This window comes from Apodemus sylvaticus, chromosome 8 (assembly GCF_947179515.1).
Source record: "Apodemus sylvaticus chromosome 8, mApoSyl1.1, whole genome shotgun sequence".
Lineage (NCBI taxonomy): Eukaryota > Metazoa > Chordata > Mammalia > Rodentia > Muridae > Apodemus > Apodemus sylvaticus.
In genome coordinates, this window is record NC_067479.1 from 96,510,491 (window position 1) to 96,532,465 (window position 21,975).

Below are 21,975 nucleotides of genomic sequence, written 5' to 3' on the forward strand. Positions count from 1 at the left end.
CTATGTAGCCTATCTGTGGAACCACCAGTGTACTAGTTAGTGGGGTCTCTGTCTCCAAGTTTGAAGGCCTGGCCTGAGTCATGATACATCCCTGCATGGTGGCCTTGCTTTAGAGCCTCCATCATCCATCCATGCATCCATCCATGCATCCATGCATCCATCCATGCATCCATCCATCCATCCATCCATGCATCTATGCATCCATCCATCTGTCCTTTCATCTGACATGTTCAGACTTTCTGCTTGTCAGGTACTGTGTCAAATGCTCGACACTCCTGTGCAGTCATTGGAGAGATCACCAAGACACACTCAGTGGCTGATAGCTAGCTGAGAAGCTACTAGCATGGCAACTGATATCCAGCAGCAATACGTAAATGTTGAGTTAATATTGACCTGGCCGGTTAAGTTGGAGAACTACAGGGCTGTTGAAGTTCCAGAAAGGGCAGCTCACCTATGTGTGGAGAGCCAGGGAAGAAATGACATAGAGCCAAGAGCAGATAAAGGCAGAGAGGAGAGTAGAAGGGGCTAGACCAAGGCAGTAGCCCAATGGCGGATGTCTGCATAAACTACATAGAGTCATAAGAGTGAACTGGATGCAAGCTGGAACCAGCACAGGGTCTCAGAAACTGGTCAGGAATAAGGTGCTGAGCCCAACAGGATCTTGTACCTCAGCTGGGCTTTGAGGAAAGATTTAGCACCTTAGCAAGGCCCTGAGACCCTGTGATGTCAGAAACTCATTGAGTTTTGAGGATAGTGGTCAAGGGGAAGAAGGTTTGGTCAACAATGTCCCAGCTGGAGCTCAGACTCCTGTTCTAACAAATGTTGAACTTCTTTTAGTTATTTTTAGTGTGTATGGTGTATATATGAGTCAATCTCTTTCTCTGTGTGTATGTGTGTGTGTGCATTTGTGTGTGTCCACCCATGCATGTGCCTGTGCATATTTATGTGAACACCAGAGGAGAGCATTGAGTGTACTGTTCTCACTCTGCCTCCTTCCATGAGACAGGGTTTCTCATTGAACCTGGAGTTGTACTGGTGCCCAGTAAATCCTGCCAGGTAGCCATCCTGCCTCTGTCTCTGTCCTGCTACAGCCCTGAGGTGACAGGCATGTGTGACCACACCTCTCTCCCCTCTTTTAAAATGCAGGTGCTGGGGACTGCCCTTGGGCTCTTATCTTGTGCAGCAAGTTCTCTCACCAGTGAGAAGCCCTGGCTGTGGTTTCTAACAAGGCTTGGGATTCTTTCTTCACAGGCCTTGGAGGAGCTCAAGTACTGGCGACGGGCAAGCCTGCTGGGACTGAGATTGGTAGGTGGCCTCCTCGCTTGTTCTGTGTACAGATTTGGAGTGAAACCAGCAAAGATTCCCCGGTACATGCTGGTGTGTGCTCTTGCTCGCCAGCACACGGCTTGCTTACAGGCACACTGAATAGTCAAGATAGCTTTATTCTGGGGACATAAGCCACCAAGGCCACCTCTGTGTGCTGTCTGTCTCTGAGCAGCAGCTCTAGCTCCCCCAGTGCCTTAGAGACAGCGATGTGTGGATTATTCCTTGCTGGTAAAGCAAGCCTCGATATGGGTAGGAGCAGGCACTATGGGGAGGGGGCAGCAAGTTCTTTGATAGTAAATTCTGTCATTCTCCCTGGTCCTCATCTATGGGGCAGGAGACCATGCCACAGACAGAAGAACTGGTAAGGTCATTCAGATCCCCAATACATTCTTATAATTGAGAATGACAGGATTTCGAGCTATCTCTCAACCAGATTCAGATTCTGGATATGTAAGCATGACAACCAACTAAGAGGACCATAGCAACCCATCACATAGCATAGAGCCTGGAGTTCTCCATGCTAATGAAATATCTAGGGTCCTTGAGTGTCTAGCCACAGGCATCCCTTCCTGCAAAAGGTAATCTCTGGTCTACCCTGAGTGGCGTGCATTCTGGTCTGCCACGAATAAAGCAGTTTGAACAAGTGAAGATTGTCTCCTTCATCAAGGACTGCCACACACGGACAGCCTTCATCCTACAGAGCCAGGCCTAAGTCTTCTGCAGAAGGCCCCTCTGAACTCCTGGCACTCACTCTGAGCTAAGCCGAACTCTCCTCACCCCCAGCCCTGGGCTCATCACTGGCCTGAGGGTCTGTTCTCAACTTTTCTTGATTTCCCAGCAGCATCTGGGTATCCAGGAGTTTGAGAATCACAGCCTCTGTCCCATCTCCACCGTTTCTCACCCGGAGAAACACAAGTGCTGGGACCCCATTTTAGGCTATATTTCCCCTCCCCCCAGTGGCATGTTGGCATTCCATGAGCCCAGCATCCCAGCAGCAAGGAAGAAATGCAGACTAGCATCCCTGCATTTTGCCTCCCTGCGACAGGTCAGCAGTGTTCCCACACCCCAGCGGAGGCTAACCGCAGGCCCACACATCTATATTCATCTGCCCCCTCCCCATAGTGCCTGCTCCTCCCCACAGCGAGGCTTGCTTTACTAGCAAGGAGTAACCCACACACACCTCCTTTATGGAAGCCCTGGACTCCAGGACTCCTACGCCAGTCCAGACCACTTGTCATGTGACATTACCGTGAACTCTTCACCTGCCTTTCTCAGCACACTCAAAGCTTCTTGAAGATTGGACAGGCCCCTCCCCCATTAACTTTTAGATTCACCACATAGCAAAAACTTTCAAATCCTTGATAGATGAACTTACTGGATAATCAAGGCAGGAGGGCAGGAAGTCAGAGGAACAGGCTCCCCTACCACCAGCACTTGGGTAGTCAGTCCTGAGGAACTTGAATGTTCCCCCATTCTGACAGCCGGAGAGATCAGGGAGGGGTTCTGGGGTTAGGAGAGGGGCTGGGAGTAGAGCTTTGAAAATAAGGCTAACACAGCAGGTTGTCATGCACGCCGGATGTTCCAGTCCAGGAACATGGCCCCGAACTTCATCTAGAACTCTGGAAGTTCCCTGGAGGCTGACAGCTGAATCCTGAGTTTGATTCTTCCCTGTGCTTCAGATTTCAAATATGCCATCATTGGCCTGGCACTGGGAGCGGCCATATCTGCAGGTTTCCTTGCCCTGAAGATCTGCATGATCCGGAGACACTTGTCTGATAATGACTCTGCAGACCTGAAGAACACACCCCAGGGTAAGGGAACCATGACAAACAGCCTGCACTGCTTTGCAGAAGACAGGGTTGTCTCTGTCTGTTGACCCTTTGTGTTCCTGGGACAAAATACTGAAGTCAATTAACTCAAAGAGAGGAAAGGGATTGGGCTCACGGTGTTGACATTTTTGTCCATGCTCTATTGGTTGTCTTGGTTTGGGGTTGATAGAATAAGACATGGGTGTGGAGGAGGAATCTGTTTCCTCTCAGAGAGAAGAAACCGGAGCCCTACAATCCTCACAAGGACATACCCCTAAGGCCTAAGATCTCCCATAGGTCCCGAGCATGATCGGCTGTAGGGTAAGCCTTTGGAGAACATTCTAGATCTGAGCTATAACAAATGGTACTCTGTGAGTCCACCTAATGGAGATATTGAGGACACTGTGGCAAAGGACAGAGAAAACCCACAGGCCAGGAACTTCCACAGAGAACCAATGGGGTGCCTGCAGCTATCTCTCCCCCCAACCCCACCCCGTGTCTCCCTGCCTATCTCTCTGTCACTGCACTTCTGTATTTAGTCACTTTTGGTATTCCTGAGAATTAAGCTCTCTGGGGAAAGATGGGAAGATCCAAAGTCCGTTTCAAAATGAGACCTCTGTTCTCTTGTCTCGCGGATATGATCAGATAGCATCGATCCCAGGGGGCCCTCAGGCCCTGAGATCAGCTGGTTGCTAGCTCGTACCCAGAGCAGGGCAGAGTGGTTGCATGCGGTCCAGATGTGGCTCAGCTCCTGTGCCTCAGAGAACAGCAGCATGACAGCATTCACAGCATTGTTTCGGGGAGGGCCTCCTGTAGGACCTGAGGAGTTTCTCCATGAGTCATGTCGCAAACCATGATGTGGACTTGCACCCCTCTCTCTCTGGAAGACACCTCAGCCTCAGAGATAATGAAGATGATGGTGAAATTTTCTGTGGGGGAGTTCTGAGGACAAGGAGGAAGGAACCTCTTTCTTAGAAAACATGACCATGACCCATAAAAATACATGGGGAAGGATAACATGGGCCATGAGAGAGCTTCTGGAAATGAACATCACTAGTCAGAAGCACCCGTCTGTCTTTGATTTGGTTTTCCTATGAGTCAGAGTGGAAGACGATATCTTCCTATTCCCAGTCCTCAGCCTCCATTCACCTAAGGACTTCAGCCCCTTTGGGAGACTCAGTTGTAAGCAGAGGAGTTATGGGTCATGGGTGGTATGGGGAACGCCCAGTCAGACCCGTGTGCCAGCCAAGGGGCTCAGCACTGTTCTTAGAGTGGTTCCAACAGCACTAAGGTGCACCTTGAACCACTTCCCAATGGGTGCCACACCATAGAGCTCCTCCACCCTGCTGGCTTTGAACCTTCACATGCGCTAGCTGGGCAAAGGATTAATGAACCTTCCCTGCTAATGCTCTGCTTTCTCTCTTTAGACACCATCTTGCTGAAGAAGAAAAGCCCAAGGTAAGGTTGTTGCAGATCCGTCAGTGGGATATCACACCCTATCCTACTCACCACTCCCACATCAGCTATTAGGTCACTGGCTCACTCCCTAGAGGTCTGAAATGCACCCCACAGGTCCTGCCTGCTACTCTTTCTTTCTTTGGACCAGTGGTGGTGGGGTCATGAGAGCAGTGGCCACAGACAGGGTACAGTAGTCAAAAGTCTCAGACTTGTCTTTGCACACCTAGGGTTACACTCCTTCCCAACACCCTGCTCAGAACATGCATATTTTGCACTTAGAATAAAGTCTGCACCTCCTCCGTGACCAGGGATTGTTTCAGATTAAGTTCTCCTGCTAGCATCTGGCAGCTTTGCCTTCCTGCACAGAGACCAAGCCCTTGGCCAGCCTGCCCCAGGCCCTTTGCATGCACCATTTTCTAACACAGCTCAGATGGCTGCAAGCCTTGCACCTCATTTCCTTTACAGCCCTACCTCAGCACTACCATTTGATTTTAGACAGACTGCTTTATTTAAATAGAAGCAACCTACCCTGCCCTTCTTTTTCCTTCCCGTGTGCGCACACGAATGTGTTTTGTGTCCCAGTCTTGTACCCACGCATGTACACATATGTGGATGTCTGAAGCTTATGTTGAGTGTCTTCCTTAATCATTCTCCACCTTATTTTTTGAGGAGAGGTCTCTTACTGAACCCAGAGCTTGCTGGTTTGGTTAGGCTGGCTAGCAGCAAGGTGCAGGCGTTCCCATGTTGGTTCCTTCCCAGGGCTGGGTGACAGGCACGTGCCTGGCTTTTCATGGGTGCTGGGGATCAAGCCCAGCTCTTCATACTTGCTGTAAGAACTTTTTCTGACCGAGCCATTCCCCAAAGCCCTGGCTTTATTTTTCTCTATAGCTCTTTTCTGCAGTTGCATCACACGCCATTAGATTCTGTGGATTTTTGTTGTTGTTGTTCATTTCCTGCCTTAAAATGCAACCTCCTTGAAAGCAAGTTTTTCTTTTCATCTCTGTGGTCCTAGCAGGTAGCCCAGGGCATGGAATAGAGTGTGAGCTTTTGTAGTGAATCAATTAATCAATTAATGAAACAAATGGACATGAGGCCAGGAGACAGGGACTGGGTGGCAAGAGAGGAAGGACAAGCTCCCTCCAACTACAGGGGTCACAGGTGACAGTCATCTGAGAGCAGTGAGGCAGGAAGGGCCTGTGTGAGCCTGTGCACCGTCGAGGCTCTAAGAGCTGCACACTCAGGGGGAAGTAGATTGTGTCAGGGCACAGGTAGAAACCAAAAAGGAACCCTTTGCACACAAGCACAGTAGCCCTGGGAAGGGAGGACTCCTGTGGACATTTGGCCACTGTGGGAGCCGCATGAGAGCAGATGTTTCTTCCTATGGCTTGGGGAGGAAAGTTGTTGAAGAGAGGAGGGGATTCAGCTGCCTGGGGCTCGAGGAACTCTGAATAAGTGAATGAGTCTGAACCATGTTCTGAAACTTCCTGTACAGCACCAAGGAAACGGGAGGGGTGGGACAGTGGGTTGGTCACAGTCATCCTCAGGGGGCTAGGAGATGGGCCTGTGCAGACGGGATCCCTCTGGATGCTCCTTCAGTGCTCAGACTCTCCTGGAACAACCTCTGAATCACAGCCAGGAGGCTGCAGAAAGAACACACAAGTGGCACGCGGGTCTGGATTCTTCGAGGCATGGGAGCTAGAGGAGGCGAGAGAGCTGTTCAACAATGAACCCTCAAAAGCAACAGCCAAGGGCAGTGGAGGAAGGGGAGGAGCTACTGCAGCAGAGGGAGGTGCTTAGGTTTCCCAGAATAACACTGCGTGAAGTTGGGGAACTCAGGCAACTTGAGGTCCCGGGAAGCTGCTGGCCACAGGAGCCAGGGCTCCACGCAGCCCAGCCGCATCTTCTGGTATGCACTAGGCTTTATTACCAGCCTCCCCCTCTGTTCCCAGGCGTGTCCTCAGCATCCTCCCTAACAGGAAGGAAAGCTGGCACTGCCCTGGTGGCAGCTGTGGCTCTTCTCCTTGCCTTGATAGGAATGCTGGCACTAGCTAGCGAGCTCACTTGGACGGCATTCCTTTAAGACTATGGGAAGTTCTCCAGCGATGATCCTTTGGCCACACTAAAAGCAAAACTGTTGTGTTTTGCGCAATTAGAGTTTAGAAGACTAGGCTTTAAGAGAGGGAGAGTCCAGTTCTTTCATAGCCTTCCTTTTGACCATGGCCAATCAGTTAGTCGATGCAGTCCATTTAATAAAAGCAAAATCCCAATCGCCACTCTGTCAGCAGACTTCAGTGTGGTCAGTTGTCTTGTTCTCATTCTGCTTTGTCGGAGTCTGAGAGTGGGAAAGTCAACATCTTGGGAGCAGACACCAAGGGGCAGAATCTCGAGGTCCTGGTTGAGCTTGCCCTTCCCTGGTTTACTGACGTGCTATAGTTAAGATCCAACTGACTGGGGTGGTCACTTTAGGTCTGGATTCATGTCTCTTCTGCTCTCTTGTCCTCTTTCTGTTTGAGAAACAAAAATCTTGAAATCTATAGAAAAATTGAAAAGTGGTAATCAAAATATGTATGCTCCCTGTACTTCTTTTATTTCCCTTTACTCCTCAGAATTGTTCATTTTAAACTACCTGTGGTGGTTTGAATATGCTTGGCCCAGGGAGTGGCACTATTAGGTGTGGCCTTGTTAGAGTAGGTGTGGCCTTGTTGAAGGAAGTGTGTCACTGTGGGGGTGGGCAATGAGACCTTCCTTCTAACCACATGGGAGCCAGTCTTCTCCTAGCAGCCTTCAGAACAAGAGGTAGAACTCTCAGCTCTTCCAGCGCCATGTTTGCCTGGATGATGCCATGCTTCCCGCCATGATGATAATGGACTGAATCTCAGAACCTGTAAGCCAGCCCCAACTAAATGTATCTTTTATAAGAGTTGCCTTGGTCATGGTATCTCTTCACAGCAGTGAAAGCCCTAACTAAGATACTACCCAAGCTGCTAATTGAACAATGTCATCTTTTCTTTTCTCTTCTCTTCTCTTCTCTTCTCTTCTCTTCTCTTCTCTTCTCTTCTCTTCTCTTCTCTTTTTCTTTCCTCTTTTCTCTTCTTTTCTCTTCTCATCTCTTCCTCTCTCTCTCTCTCTCTCTCTCTCTCTCTCTCTCTCTCTCTCTCTCTCTCTCATTTGGAGGGTGCCAAGAATACCAAGGAGAGAGGCAGCTCTGGCACCATCCTGCATCAGGAGGTGCATTCCTGACTCCCACCAGTCTTTCTGTTGGTGATCCCTCTTAACCATAGCTAGTTGGGGAAGCCAGCGCTTACTCCCTGCACAGTAGAGAGCCTGATGTTCTTTGTCAAAAGCAAATACTCTGAAGATCAACGCTTTGTGAGTCTAGCTTGATCCTCAACAATTCCTCACCCATTGATTTCACATCCATTTCTAATCCATCTCTGGGTCAGCTGTTGCCATTGGTGGTTACAAAAATATTGTGCGTCCAATCCTGATACCTCTTCTGCATCTAACAGCAGTCATTCTTTCCTTTTATCAGGGGTGAGGGTTGCTTCTCTATTTTCTCCTTTTTAGTTTTTGATTGATTATTGTTATCTAGACTTCAATGCCTTTTAATCTATTGCTCTCAAAATTCTTTGTTGCTCGAAGTATCTTAAGTTGAATCAATGTAAGGTGGGCCAATGATGACAAGTGGGCCCTGTGACAACACCCTGCTGTCCTGGAGTACCTCTCAAACTAAACACATATACACACTTACAAACAAACAGACATGTGCACATGCACATATGCACACACATGAATATATATATATATACACACACATGCAAGCATACAGACATACAGACACACATAAACAAGCAAAAAGCACACACATGCATAAATACCCAGAGAATGCACAGACATATACACATTGACACAGACATATACATAGACACATACACACATGTATGCATGCATGCACATAGGCACACATATAGACAGTCATATATAGATACAGACACACATATACACACAGACATAGGCACACACAGACACAGACACATAGACACACAGACATAGACAAACACACACACACACACACACACACACACACACACACAGAGTATTTTAGGTTCCTTTTGTGCTGCTCTCATCCAGAGTCACCCCTCGCCCCTTTTCTCAGATTTCCTTCTGCTTTTATGGGGATGGCTTTTAGAAATCCACATTTGCACAGAGTGTGCCACACTCAGGGCCACCAGCAGGTTGTTTTTCCTAATTTCTTTCAGTGTAAGACTGTAAAGAGCAAAGGCAATCTTTAAGGTCCCCAAAGCCTCCCCATCTGTTTCTTGCTGACCCCCTCTGAAGTGGAGACCCTGGTTCTCCCTAGTGTCAGTAGTTCCCCTTTTGCTTGATCCCGGTCACTGCACATGATGAGAACCACAGCAGCAGTGTTCTGACAGCCCGCCCAGCAAGCGGGACGGCAGCTCTGCAGCACCTCTTACCTGCAGAGTGCTTTTCATGCATATGCAGCCAGAGTGATGTGCTCAACTTAAATAATAATTTTCTCTGTGTGGTTAATGCTTCTGACTTGATAATAATTCTTAAATCCCAGGGACCAGGTTAGTTTAATGTTTTATTTAAAACACTTAATTTTATTTTTGAACATGTGAAATGGGAATTAGGGCCAAGGACTACTTAAACATAAATGCAGAGATTTTTGCTCTCCATACTGTTGAGTTGGTTCTACCCTTACGTCACCATCTCAGTTGGTCCTGAGTGAACCCCTTCCCTTGACCCTTTTACATATTGAATTTTAAATATTTATATATAACCAGTTTTAATTTGCTGTATATCCATACTTTAGCAGATATATTTTTTGGTGATATTTTAAGGTCTTTTTTTAAAATTCTGACCTGATTCACTGGCATTCATTCTGATGTGGGGTATGAACTATAGATACGATGTGGTCTGTTACACAAATGGCATCTTCATTAAAAAAAAAACAACATCAGTTAAGTATAGTAGTTAATTCCAGGCTGGCAGGATTGCCACTTTAGAGACCAGCATGAACTAGGCAGTGAGTCCTTGGCTCAGAAACAACTGAATGGTGCTGGAGCGCTGGTCCAGCACTTGAGGGCTTGCTGCCCTTCCGGAGGACCTGGGTTCAGTTCTCAGTGCCCATGTCCAGTGGTTCATAACTACTTGTAACTTGAGCTCCAAGGTGATCTGATACTCTTTTCTGACTTCCAAAGGCACACATGCGTACGTACACCTGTGTGCATACACATATGTACACCCTCTCAACATAAATACATCTTGATGCAAACCAGAGGACAAAGGGCAGTATTAGCCTCACCCTCTTTTCCAGCCCGATTTGCTCTCCGTTCCCACACTTGCTGGGGTGTTAGCCACTGGCGGTCAGCAATGGGCAGATGCCACACTGTGACTGGTGATGGTAGGGTTCTAGGTATGCTTTGTCTTCTGGCTGGCTGGCTCCTCCCACCTCCAGCTCACCCACACTGTGCTTCCTCCTCAGGGAAACGCTTGCTAGTTTAGTTCTGCAGCCGCAGGCTAGACTTTCCAGTCAACTTCAGAAGTTTGCCATAAAAATAAATATCTTGGTATTTCATTGGGAGATATATTATCTTTATACATCAGATTGAAGTTGATTAACTTCATTGTGACATTAGTCAGAAATCCATGGGGGGGAAATCTATCTTATTTTTGATTAATGAATGCATTAATCACACATAGAGCAGGTTTGCTGCCACTGTTCATGCATCCAGCAGATACAGTACGAAGGTTGCATGGCTGTATCCCCCTCTCCTAATCAGAAATCCATGATTGGATTAACTTTTTTTCTTAACATCTACCTGTGTTGTGTCTAGCTCACTTCACCTAACATGATGCCCTCTGGCTCTACCCGTGTTCCACACAACATCGGCTTTCTTTGTCCTTGATGGCTGGATTCCCTGTGAATATATACCATGGTTTTATTATAAAGATACTCAACATGTCTGTTCACATGTGTTTCATGAAAGTGCTTGGGTTTTAGTGCCAAGGCACTCACCTTTTTTGGTAAGTTCAATCTTAAGTGTTTTGAGCATCTTGCATGTTTAAGGTCTTTCCCGCTTATTTCTCTGACCTGGCCTTTGAGTATGTATTACTCCGGCGGCTGCCCGCATCATTTGGCTCCGTTTCTCCTTGGTCTCTTTGGATTTTCATAACACCCTCTCGTCTGGCAAAACTCAGACCTTCTTTCCCAGCTCTTAGGGCACTGCTCGCTCCCTCTTCTCTGACACATCTTAAACTGCTAGTGTTAACTGACTCGTGACACAGAGCACTACATGCCTCGTGCCTGACCTTGATGGGAAATGCATTCGGCATCCACTGTACAAGAAGCTGGGTTTAGAGTAGGCTGTCAGAAAAGGACCTTACCCAACATGTTTAGTGGGCCACTTTCTCATCAGTGAGACATTTCTGACAAAATCCAAGACCCATTCCTATTTTCAAAATGTGCTGAGGCTTTTTATTTTTTATTTTTTGACTCACCAGGTGCAGAAGCCCATATTGACTTTATCTATTTGTTTATCCTTCTCCTTTTGGCCTTCATGTGATTTCTGGGGACTATGGTAGAGCATTTTGGTTTAACAGTCACTCGAATGGTCTGGTGTCCAAAATTTCTTGTTCTCCCTCTTCCTGCCCACGGCTGGGCACTCGAATTCCAATATTCAACTGGACAGCTTATGTTGTCCGCACTTAGGTTGTCTTCCCATCTTGCCTTTCACTGCAGGCTGTGTCTGGCTCCCAGCAGGCTGTTGGCATCCACACTCACATAGTTCTGACTCCTGTGAGAGGGTGACTTTGTCCAGGAGGCTCCTCCATAGCTCAGGGCGGCCACAGCAAGGAGGCTGTCTTGCTTGAGTCGTCCGTCTCTTTGGTGCATGCCCAGGCACCAAAATGCCTTGCCGCAATCCTGAATGGGCTTTTAAATCTGGGGCTGGTTAAACTCAACAGATGTAGTCAACTGTGCTCAGCCTATGGCTGTCTCGACCAGCCCCCACAAACTCCATATTCTTTTGGACCATTTTTCTTTTGAGAGAGACACTCTAGCCTTTGACAACGTTGGAAGCCTTCTCTTAAATTTTCTTCTTCACCTGACTCCACCTCTTTCACCAGATCTTTTTTGATGTTTCTACTAGTGCATATTAGTTTTAGAAATGATGGGTTTCTTCCTGACATTTTCCGGGGTGCTTATAGTGTACTTTGATCAGCTCACCCCCCTCCTAGTTTCCTTTCTATTGCTGTAATGACCATCATGACCCAAAGTAGCTTAGGGAGCAAAGGGTTTGTTTCATCTTACAACTTCCAGTCCTTCCATGGAGGGAAGTTGAGGCAGTAACTTGAAGTGGGAGCCTGGAGGTGGGGCCTGAAGCCGAGGCCACAGAGGTTTGACAACTTCATTTTTTCTTGTTTTACTCTTTTTTTTTTTTAAATCATGGTTAGAGCCATCCTTCCTGTCTGAGCTGGTACAGAAGCTAACAACATGTGGTTTACAGCTGAAGGCATCATTTCCATTATATTCCCTTAAGCCTCCTTACCTTCTTCCTCTCAGCATCTGCCCAGATCTGGACCTGTTCTTCATTTATCATAGACAGTGATACTTTCCCCAAATATTCTGGTTAACCTTGAAGAATGCGTCCCCGACACTACTGTATTGGAATGGGTGAAGTCTTGGGTTTGGCAAGTAGAAAAAACAGCCTGGTGGCTGGTATCTAGCTTCGGCACTGGCTGCAGGCATCGCTCTGTGTCAGCCCAGGAGATGCCCTCTGCTGCTGGCATCTGCTGGTGAGCTCCTCTCAAGTGCTTACTGTGCTGCCAACACAGAGCAGACAGTAAGAACACAATCGCTCTAACTGAGTCTTGCACATCTCTGTCCCTTTCCAGAGATGCCCAGGTGATTGAGCTGTGAGCTGCTTGCTATATCAGAAGAAGCTTTAGGCACTTCAAGACTGAACATGCAAGGCCAATGATGGATCATTACCTGAACTCAGTATAGGAACAGGTACTAAATGGACTGCAATCGGCAGCACCTGTGTCCTGAAGCAAGCTGTCTCTCCTGTTCTGCAAGAGTGTCTGCAAGGGGAAGTACCTGCATGAACAGCACGGAAAAAGGAAACCCCAAATCTGTATTTCTCAACCTAGGTGCCCATGTAGGAGCTGTGTGAGCTCCTACAACAACATTGTATCCACGTCAATAAAGCCTCACCCCAACATGGCGCATGGACCAAGCCAAGCCAGCTTCCTCCGCACTGTGGGGCTGTAAGCATTCAGGCTTAGTTTTGTACAATGCGTGGCCTTGTGGTCTGAGCTGCTAGAAGATTGGACTTTAAAGACCAATCGTGTGAGCATCCAGGGGAGCCTCGAGCTGATGAGTCGGAGGGCAACCTAAGGGTGACCTTCTAAGGGAACAGAGGACAGACTAGGGCAAAGTGAGGGGAAGGATCCTGGCAGCCCTGGGAAGGAGGAGAACCAGAGCAAGCTGGCATGGCGCCTCACAGAGAATGACAGGAATGCAGACTCACAGTGTTTCCCACACACAATGACTTTGTGCTGATTGTTGTAGTGTGCATCGTGTCTTCCTGAAAGGTCCAGGAAACCTATACCCTGCTGCTCTTGCTATCAGAATGGAATTCAGAGCGCAGGCTCTGGGAGCATTCCCTCACAATTGGATCATCCCTGCCTGGGAAGACTGTGCTTTTCCAGTCTGCATGAAGGCAGGTGGCTGTGTGGTCTGGGTCTCCTCACATGGGTTACCTTTATCATGCTGTGATGAAAGAGGAATTATTTTTTCAAAACAAAGTGCTGCTTTAAAATAGCGTCTGGAGTCCCAGGGTGTCTTGTCTGCCTTGATAATGGTGCTACTCATTAGCAGCTTCTGTTAGCTGATCACCTGAAGCAGTTACGTGGTACTCATAAGCAATCTTCCGTGTGTGAGATAGAATAAATCATCGTGCACTGGAGCTGGTAATTGATTTGTTTCTTTTAGCGGCGTTTTAATTAAAACATCTGGTTTGTGAACAGCAGGATCACTGTGAGCGAAGGTGGATGACTTTTGAGTTCTCCGTTCTTGTTTTACATTTTCTACACACAGTGCATGCAAGGTCTTCCCTACCACTGCACCTCAGGACGTTATTTCCCAGACATGAGTTTGGTTTTCCTCCTTGTCCCCGCATAAGCAGAGAGAAGCACAGTCATGTGATACTTAATGAAGAGGAAACTGAGAAAGGCATCACCCCCATGCTTGCAACCTTGGGCGAGCACTGTGCAGCAGGCTTTACTTAAGGCAAATTAAGATAGCTATGTGGTCACTAGGTGCTGTAGTCTTTGGGATACTGTCATAATGCTGTCTGCTCTTGGCTGAAATGCCCTTGCCCTGTTCTTGGTTGAGCAGCATCTTCTCCCCAGGTGGCTGGGGTGAGGGCTGATGTCATGGATGGGGAATCATTGGCAATTCGACCTCCGTGGCTCACTCCCCAAACCCAAGTTCAAGGGAAGTTCTTCTAGCTTTAATGGGAAAACTCCCAGTCCCTCCCAGAGATGGGGTTCTAGAGGACTCCCCGTCTTCAGAAGCAACTTCCAGGGAGGGAACACGGGAGGACAGTAGCTCTTGGAGATGCTCCGGACAACCTCAGTGAACAGTGACAGTGTTGGGGGTCATGTCTTGGGGGGTGGGGCTATTCAGACCTGATTGTCTCACCCTCTCATTTGAGAACATTGTAGCGAAGACCAGGCATGAAATAAACTGCACATTCCTGACCTACGAGACCATGGAATCCCCAAACACATATGCCCCCCCCAATTGCTCCCCATGATAGAGAACACCCGTAAAGGGCAGCGACAAGTGACTCAGTCTAGCTGTGGTGTGGGACCTGTAGGCCTCAGTACCTGAAGGAAGAGGAAGGAGAGAGGATTTTCTGATAAAGTCAGTGAATTAAAAATTTTCCAAGAATGCATCTATTTTAGAAGTCAATACTATTGTCATTTAATTTCTAAGTGAACTCAAAACATACATACACACACACACACACACACACACACACATTTTCTACCATGTATTAAAAGTACACACAGGTAATTCTAGGAAATGTGGTCAGGTTTGTAGGTGATGCTGTAGCTTCCCTTTGCGTCATCAAAGGCTAAAACCAGACACATGTAGACAAATTAGACAGGTGGAGGTGGCAAGGTTAGCCTGCTTTCTAGATGAGCTAGTATCCCGCTATATCCTTGCCCTAGTTCAAGCAAAAGGGGAGTGTAGTTGTGTCTGAGCTAAGGCAGCAATGATGTGAGGGAGGATAGATTGGGGTGCAATGGAAAAGAGGGAGACTTAGTCCACTCCCAAGGTCAGCCAAGCCCACTGGCTTAGGCTAGGCCCATCTAGGTAGGCAGGGCTACAGCTGAGTCCTCAGTTTTGATGCTTGGGAGCCAGGCCAGGCTGGCTACCTTTAGACAAAGTGAACCTTAAATTCCCCACAGGGGTGGCAGGAGTTGCTGTGGAGGTTGTGCCTGAGAATTAGGGTTACATGGTGAATGTGTGGATGTTTACTCATGTTTAGAGTTCCCTGAGAGATGTGATGAGACAGGGGGAGGGAGAAGCAGAGTGGAGGAGATGAAAGAGACAGGAGGGCAGCAGAGACAGAGGATGCTGAGCCCAGCAGAGCCAGGACATGAACACAGAGAAGTGGCCAGTGACGGCAAGCCTGAGTGGGGGTGGGGTATGGGGAGGGGGCGTTGGGCTGCTCAGCACATCCTGAGAACTGATTCTTTTCCTCCTGGGTCATTTGTCACAACTCACACTTGTCATACTAATTAATCAACTTTCAAAAGTAGGCCTTTGCACAAGCATATTGCTCTCAGATGACATCTAAGTGGCACATCTCCAGGCCATGAAAGCAGACAACAGGATTATCCCTGAGTCCATACAAGCCCAGCCTTGCTGGTCAGTGTGTCTTAAGTCCAAGTGCTCATGGTCCTGAGTTTCAGCCAACACAGAGTATGTGTGCGTGCATGCATGCATGTGTGCTGTGTGTGTGTGTGTGTGTGTGAGTGTAAGTGTTGTGTGAGAGAGAAAGTGGTATGTGAGTATTTGTGTGAGTGTGTGGATAAGTGTGGGTGAGTCAGATGTGTGTGTGTGTGTTTTCTATTTGTGGTCCCTTGCCTGTGGAGTACAGGATAGTGTTGTATGTGGGCTCTGTCATCAAATGCTTCTTTGCAAGACAAATTAATGGGCTTCCCTTACTTTCTTTGTCTGTACAATGGGCTAATAGTTATGCTCTTCTGTAGTATCTTTGAGTTAATCAAATAAAATTGTGTATCTAATTCTTTTAACCTACTGGAACCCAGGTGGCTCTCAGTGAAAATGAACTATTCCTTACTACTGATTTTGGTCAGCTTCTACAAACATCCAACATTCAAAGAAAGTGAGATGAAGGAAATTTTCATTGATATGAGTGCTAGTCTTTCGAAGGCTTTAGATTTGCCCATAGGTTGGGATGGCTATTAGCATCCCCACAGGATGTGTCCTCCCATATTGATTATATCCTACATTGGTGTGGTGCACACGCCACAAGGAATGAACTGATTATATACGTCATTACAAACTGAAGTCCACACAGTGCATTTTCTTGGCGGACCCAGGGCTCCACCCAGCATCCCATATGACATTTAGTTTTTGTGTCTCTTCAGGCTCCCCTCCCCACGGCTGCAGATGAGTCTCAGAACTTGTTTGTTGATCTGGACAGTTTTGAGGATAGAAAAGAATTTTGTAGACTATTCCTCAACTGGAATTTATCTGATATTCTCCCATAAGGTTACATTTTCAGAAATTGCATTACATTCTTATTCATTCCTTTTGTGTGAGCCCCCTCCTCTCTCTCTCTCTCTCTCTCTCTCTCTCTCTCTCTCTCTCTCTCTCTCTCTCTCTCTCTCGTGTGTGTGTGTGTGTGTGTGTGTTTGCACAGACATACCACAGTGCATCTGTGGAGATTAAAGGGCAATTTCCACTCACTGTGTGGGTGAGTTCTGGGGACTGAGATTCAGGCTATCCAGCTTGGCAGTAAACAGCTTTACCTGCTAAGACAATTTATCCTTCCCAGGGCCCTGATGTAAATGTAAACTTCTTTAAAGTTAAGTTGAAAGCAAAATTGAGTGCAATTATGCAAAAACTGACTGTTCATTGATCTTTATTATTTCTGAAATATATAAAATTTCCCAGAAAGTTTACAACTCCCACTTGTATTTGAACTGGATAGGTTCAACAAAACTGAAAGTTTTTATTGCTTAAATAAAGCAAACTGAGCTGGCAGGAGAGCTCAATGCTGAAGAACCGGTGTAGCAAGCATGAAGTCTTAGGTTAAATTCCCAGCACCCCACATAATATGCACACAAAATAAAGTAAGACATGATGAGCACGGTGTGGGGGAGGGGTTGCTCTCCTTCGCAGCCAAGGTCAATGCGGATTTTAGGGAACAGCAGAGATCAGGGGAGCTCAGAGCCTCAGCCAAATAAGGGGATGTTGTCCTCTCACCAAGGAAGACCAGCTTTGTCTCTCTGTCTGTGGGTAGTGGAGGCTCTAAAGCCATCTGGGAAGGTGGACCGGACTCTTTTCACCATAAAAAGAGTCTCACTGGGGAGCATCTCCAGTGCAATTTTTTGCACGTGGCTTCTATTTTTCCTGTATTGTGTTTACATCAAGAGGTGGCAGCAAGCTGCGAGTCTATCATGGAGACCTAACAACAGGAAAAGAATGAAACCAGAGCTGAGAGCCACCCCAGTGCTTCCTGATGGGCGTTCACAGCCACCTGCGGCCAGCAAGCTCTGGCCAAGGGGGGTTGTTCTATGTACTCCCCCAGGATGCCCTCCTCTGCATGGAACATGCTTCTCTTCCCCCATCACACTCTGGAAGACAGGGCCAGTCTCCGGCCCCTGTGCCTCCTGTCAGGTTCACCGGAGTCTACACTATGTGTGCACTTGGGGAACTCTCACACAGTCCTCTCACAAATTACCAGGAATTATTATACTGAATTAAATGTGGGCTCACTAGTCTGATGAGATCTTTAAGAGCTGGGCCCTAGCAAGCTGTCCTTGCATCAACGAGACTGCAAACAGCTTCTCAGAAGAAACTGGTCTTAGAAAAAAAAAAACAAACTAAAGAGAACAGTCAGAGAGTGATGGCCTTACCTGCTGCCTTCATATTATGCAGTGGCCACTTCACTCACTCTATCTGTGTCTCCAACAGTATCTTTTCTAGGTGTGACACTGGTTTTCCATAATTACAGGTTTATGGATTCAAATAGTTACTGTTCAGACATTTTCAGAAAAATTGTATTGCTTTTCACACACAAAAATACACAAAAACAAAGTGTGTTGCTCATATAAAGACTTCTTTCTTTAAGTTATTCCCTAAATAACAAGGTCCTGTTATTTTGGGCCACTTGGCTTTCTCTCTTCTACGAAACAAGTTTTATTGTTCAGAAAGATATGAAGTGACTAGTGAAATGGAAGTTCAGAGAAGTGGAGGAATGATCCAGAAGTTCTAACACATGTTTAGGAAATACACTAGAAGGAGAGACAGATAGAACAGGAAGCTGGTAAAAACACTCTGGAAATCAATTTGGCAGTTCCTCAGAAAATTAGACATAGTATACTATCTGAGGACCCAGCTATACCACTCCTGGGCATCTACCCAGAAGATGCTACAATATGTAATGAGGACACATGCTCTACTATGTTCATAGCAGCCTTATTTATAATAGCCAGAAGCTGGAAAGAACTCAGATGTCCTTCAACAGAGGAATGGATACAGAAATTGTGGTATATACACACAATGAAGTACTATTCAGCTATTAAAAACAATGAATTCATGAACTTCCTAGGTAAATGGATGGAACTAGCAAGTGTCATCCTGAGTGAGGTAACCCAATTACAAAAGAACTCACATGGTATGTACTCACTGATAAGTGGATGTTAGCCCAAAAGCTCAAAATAAACAAGTTACAATTCACAGACCACAGGAAGCTCAAGAAGAAGGAGGACTGAAGTGTGTATGCTTTGATTCCTCTGAGAAAGGGATCAAATACTCACAGGAGCAATAATGGAGACGAAGTGTGGAGCAGAGACTGAAGGAAAGGCCACACAGAGACTGCCCTACCTGGGGATTCATCTGATAGGCAGTCACCAAACCCCGATACTATTATAGAGGACAAGAAGTGCATATTGAAAGGAGCCTGTTATGGTTGTCTCTGGAGGTCCCTGACAGAGCCTTACACATACAGAGGCAGATGCTAGCAGCCAACCATTGGACTGGGTGTGGGGTCCCCAATGGAGGAGTTGGAGGGCAGACTGGAGGAGCTGAAGGGGTTTACAGCCCCATGGGAAGAACAATGATGTTGGCCACCAAGACACCACAGGACTCCCAGGGACTAAACCATCAACCAAGGGGTACACATGGTTCCAGCCAAAAATGTGGCAGTGGAATGCCTTGCTGGCCCTCAGTGGGAGAAGAGGTCCTTGGTCCTGTGAAGGCTCAATAGATGCCCTAACAAAGGGAAATCTGGGTAGGGGGCATATATTTGGAGGCAGGTGGTGGGAGGAGAGGTTGAGGATTTTCAGGGAGGGGGGAACCAAAAATTTTAGTATTTGAAATGTAAATGAAGATTATATTCAATTTAAAAAAAAGAAAGAAAGAATCAGGGCTCAGAGGATAGAAAGCATGCTGGGAAATCCTGAGAACCAGAGTTCATATCATACCCCAGAATGCACATAAAAAGCCAGTCTTGGTTGTGCAGTTTGGTGCTATACAGCCCTGCCATTCCTGTGCTGTGGGGGTGGGGACAGCAGGGTGGCTGGAGTTTGCTGGCTGCCAGCCTATCATCAGGTTTAGTGAAAACCCTGTCTCAGGGAGGAAGGACATAGTGTGTCCTCTTGTAGCCTATGAGAGATGTACATGTCATCACATGTACACATGTGTACATGTGTATCACAAGTACAAAAATAAGAGCACACACTCACATGCACACGTTTGTGCACACACATGCTCACACACAGGCATAAATATACAAGAACCAACCTTAGCAGAACTAGAGAGAACAAGAGGTTGTAACAACATCCTACATCTCTCACTGGCCAAAGCCAATGAAGACAGAAATTTTCAAGCCCCAGAGTATTCCACATCCAAAGAGCAAACTATTGCTAAAGTGAGAAGGCAGAATCAGAAGAGCAACAAACACTTTACAACATGAGTGTGCTGGTTTGAATATGCTTAGCCATGGGAAGTGGCACTATTAGGAGGTGTGGCCTCATTGGAGTAGGTGTGGCCTTGTTGGAGGAAGTGTTTCATTATGTAGGTGAGCCTTGAGGGCTCCTAGTGTTCAAACTCTGCCCAGTGCAAAAAAAAAAAAAAAAAAAAAAAAAAAAAAAGACCCCACTCCTGGCACCAATTTCTGTCTTAGTTAGGGTTTTATTATTGTAAAGAGATACCATGACCAAGGCAACTCTTATAAAAGTTAAGAATGGTTTCAGAGATTGAGTCCATTATCAGCATGGCAGGAAGCTTGGCAGCCTGCAGGCAGAAATGGTGCTGGAGAAGGAGCTGAGAGTTCTACATCTTAAGCTGAATGCAGTCAGGAACAGATTATCTTCTGCACTCAGGAGACTACTGTCCACAGGCATCTGAGAGGAGGCTTGCTTCCACAATGGGCAATAACACACTTCCTCCAACAAGGCCACACCTCCTATTAGTGCCACTTCCCATGGGCCAAGCATAATCATACCAGTACACTCATGTTGTAAAGTCTTTGCTGCTCATCTGATTCTGCCTTCTCACTTTAGTGGTAGCTTGCTCTTTGGATGTGGGATTAGTCAGGGTTCTCTAGAGTCACAGAACTTATGGAATAAATATATTCCATATATAATAACATATATAACAGAGAGAGAGAGAGAGAGAGAGAGAGAGAGAGAGAGAGAGAGAGAGAGAGAGAATGACTTATAGGCTACAGTCCAACTAACCCAACAATGGCCAGTTGTGAATGGGAAGTCCAAGCGTCTAGCTGTTGCTCAGTTCCATGAGGCTGAGTGTTTCAACTGGTTTTCTTCTGTATAATCTGGAATCCTGAAGAAGTAGGTTCCAACAGATGTGCTGGCAAGTAAGTGCAAAAAGGCAAAGAAAAGTGAATCCTCCTTCTTCCATTGTCCTTATGTAGGCCTCCAGCAGATGATATGGCCCAGATTAAAGGAGTGTACTACCATTCCTGGCCCTAAGCTTTTCTTTATTTGTAACTTTCAAGGTCCTAGGCTGGCCTTGAACTTAGAGATCTGCTTGCTTCTCTCTCCTAGGATTAAAGGTATGTATCATCTTGCCTGGGTCTAAACTTTTCATGGTCACTTTGCCTCAAGATCAAAAGTACATGTCACCCCATGTCACGATCCAGATCAAAAGCCCATGTTTTTCAGCTTCAAAATCTGGATCACAGATGTGCCCACCATTTCTGGATTGTACTGGGTTGTAGTTCATTCCAGATATAGTCAAGTTGATAACAGAAATAGCCATCACAATGATCAACCAATGGTTTACAACATGAAGAAACTCAGTGCATACTGATCAAATCACTTGCTGTGAAGGTAGAAGACATACTTCAGCACAATGGAAACTCCTTCCTTCTTCCTTTCTTTCTTTCATCCTTCCTTCCTGGACACCATCTCCTCTGTAGCCCAGGCTGGTCAGGAACTCATTCTATAACCCAGGCTAGCACTGAAGTTGTGGTGATCTTCCTGCCTTGGTCTCTGGAGTTTTGTGATTATAGATATAACATACACAACTGAAAATTTCAGACGTGTGTAAGCAGGGAAGTGATGGTGACTGGTATTCAGAGTCAGTGTAAGCAACTGGAAAACTGCAACACCAAACCATTCATTAAATTCCTGTGACCTCAGCCTGGGATCTGGGACCAGGAAAACAGAGAGAAGGGAAAAGCTGTAATCAGGAAGAAAATGCAGGTGGTTGTGGGATGCACTATGGAGGACTGATTCATGCTTACCTGACTAATGGTGGTTGATGAAGATGCTAAGAACAAAAAGAGAGTGTGGGATACTTACAGAGAACTACAGTCCAGAAGAGGTGGGAGAGAGGAGGGAGGGGAGGGGCAAATGACAAATTTTGTCTTTAAGAGGAAGTGGAAGTGGCTAAAGTGGTGCCTGCCTGCAATCCCAGAATTGAGGAGGAAGAGGCAGGAGGAGATCAGGAACATCCTCAGCTACATGGTGAGTTGAAAACTATCTTGGGCTATGGAAGATCTTGTCTCATAAATTAAAATGAACCAAGAAAAGTATAAAAATAGAAAATTAGATGTAAATT

General features: G+C 46.6%; 1 protein-coding gene across 2 annotated transcripts in view; it reads left to right on the top strand.

Moving 5' to 3' along the window:
• Nucleotides 1–13,654, top strand: part of Tmem273 (transmembrane protein 273) — a 29,030-nt gene extending 15,376 nt beyond the window's left edge. For both annotated transcript variants that reach the window (XM_052190147.1, XM_052190148.1), the window contains 4 exons: nucleotides 1,252–1,305; nucleotides 3,006–3,137; nucleotides 4,562–4,592; nucleotides 12,513–13,654. In XM_052190147.1, the coding sequence (XP_052046107.1) occupies nucleotides 1,252–1,305; nucleotides 3,006–3,137; nucleotides 4,562–4,592; nucleotides 12,513–12,537 (242 nt within the window). In that variant the 3' untranslated portion in view covers nucleotides 12,538–13,654. The remainder of the gene's footprint in view (nucleotides 1–1,251; nucleotides 1,306–3,005; nucleotides 3,138–4,561; nucleotides 4,593–12,512) is intronic.
• Nucleotides 13,655–21,975: the final 8,321 nt, after the last annotated feature.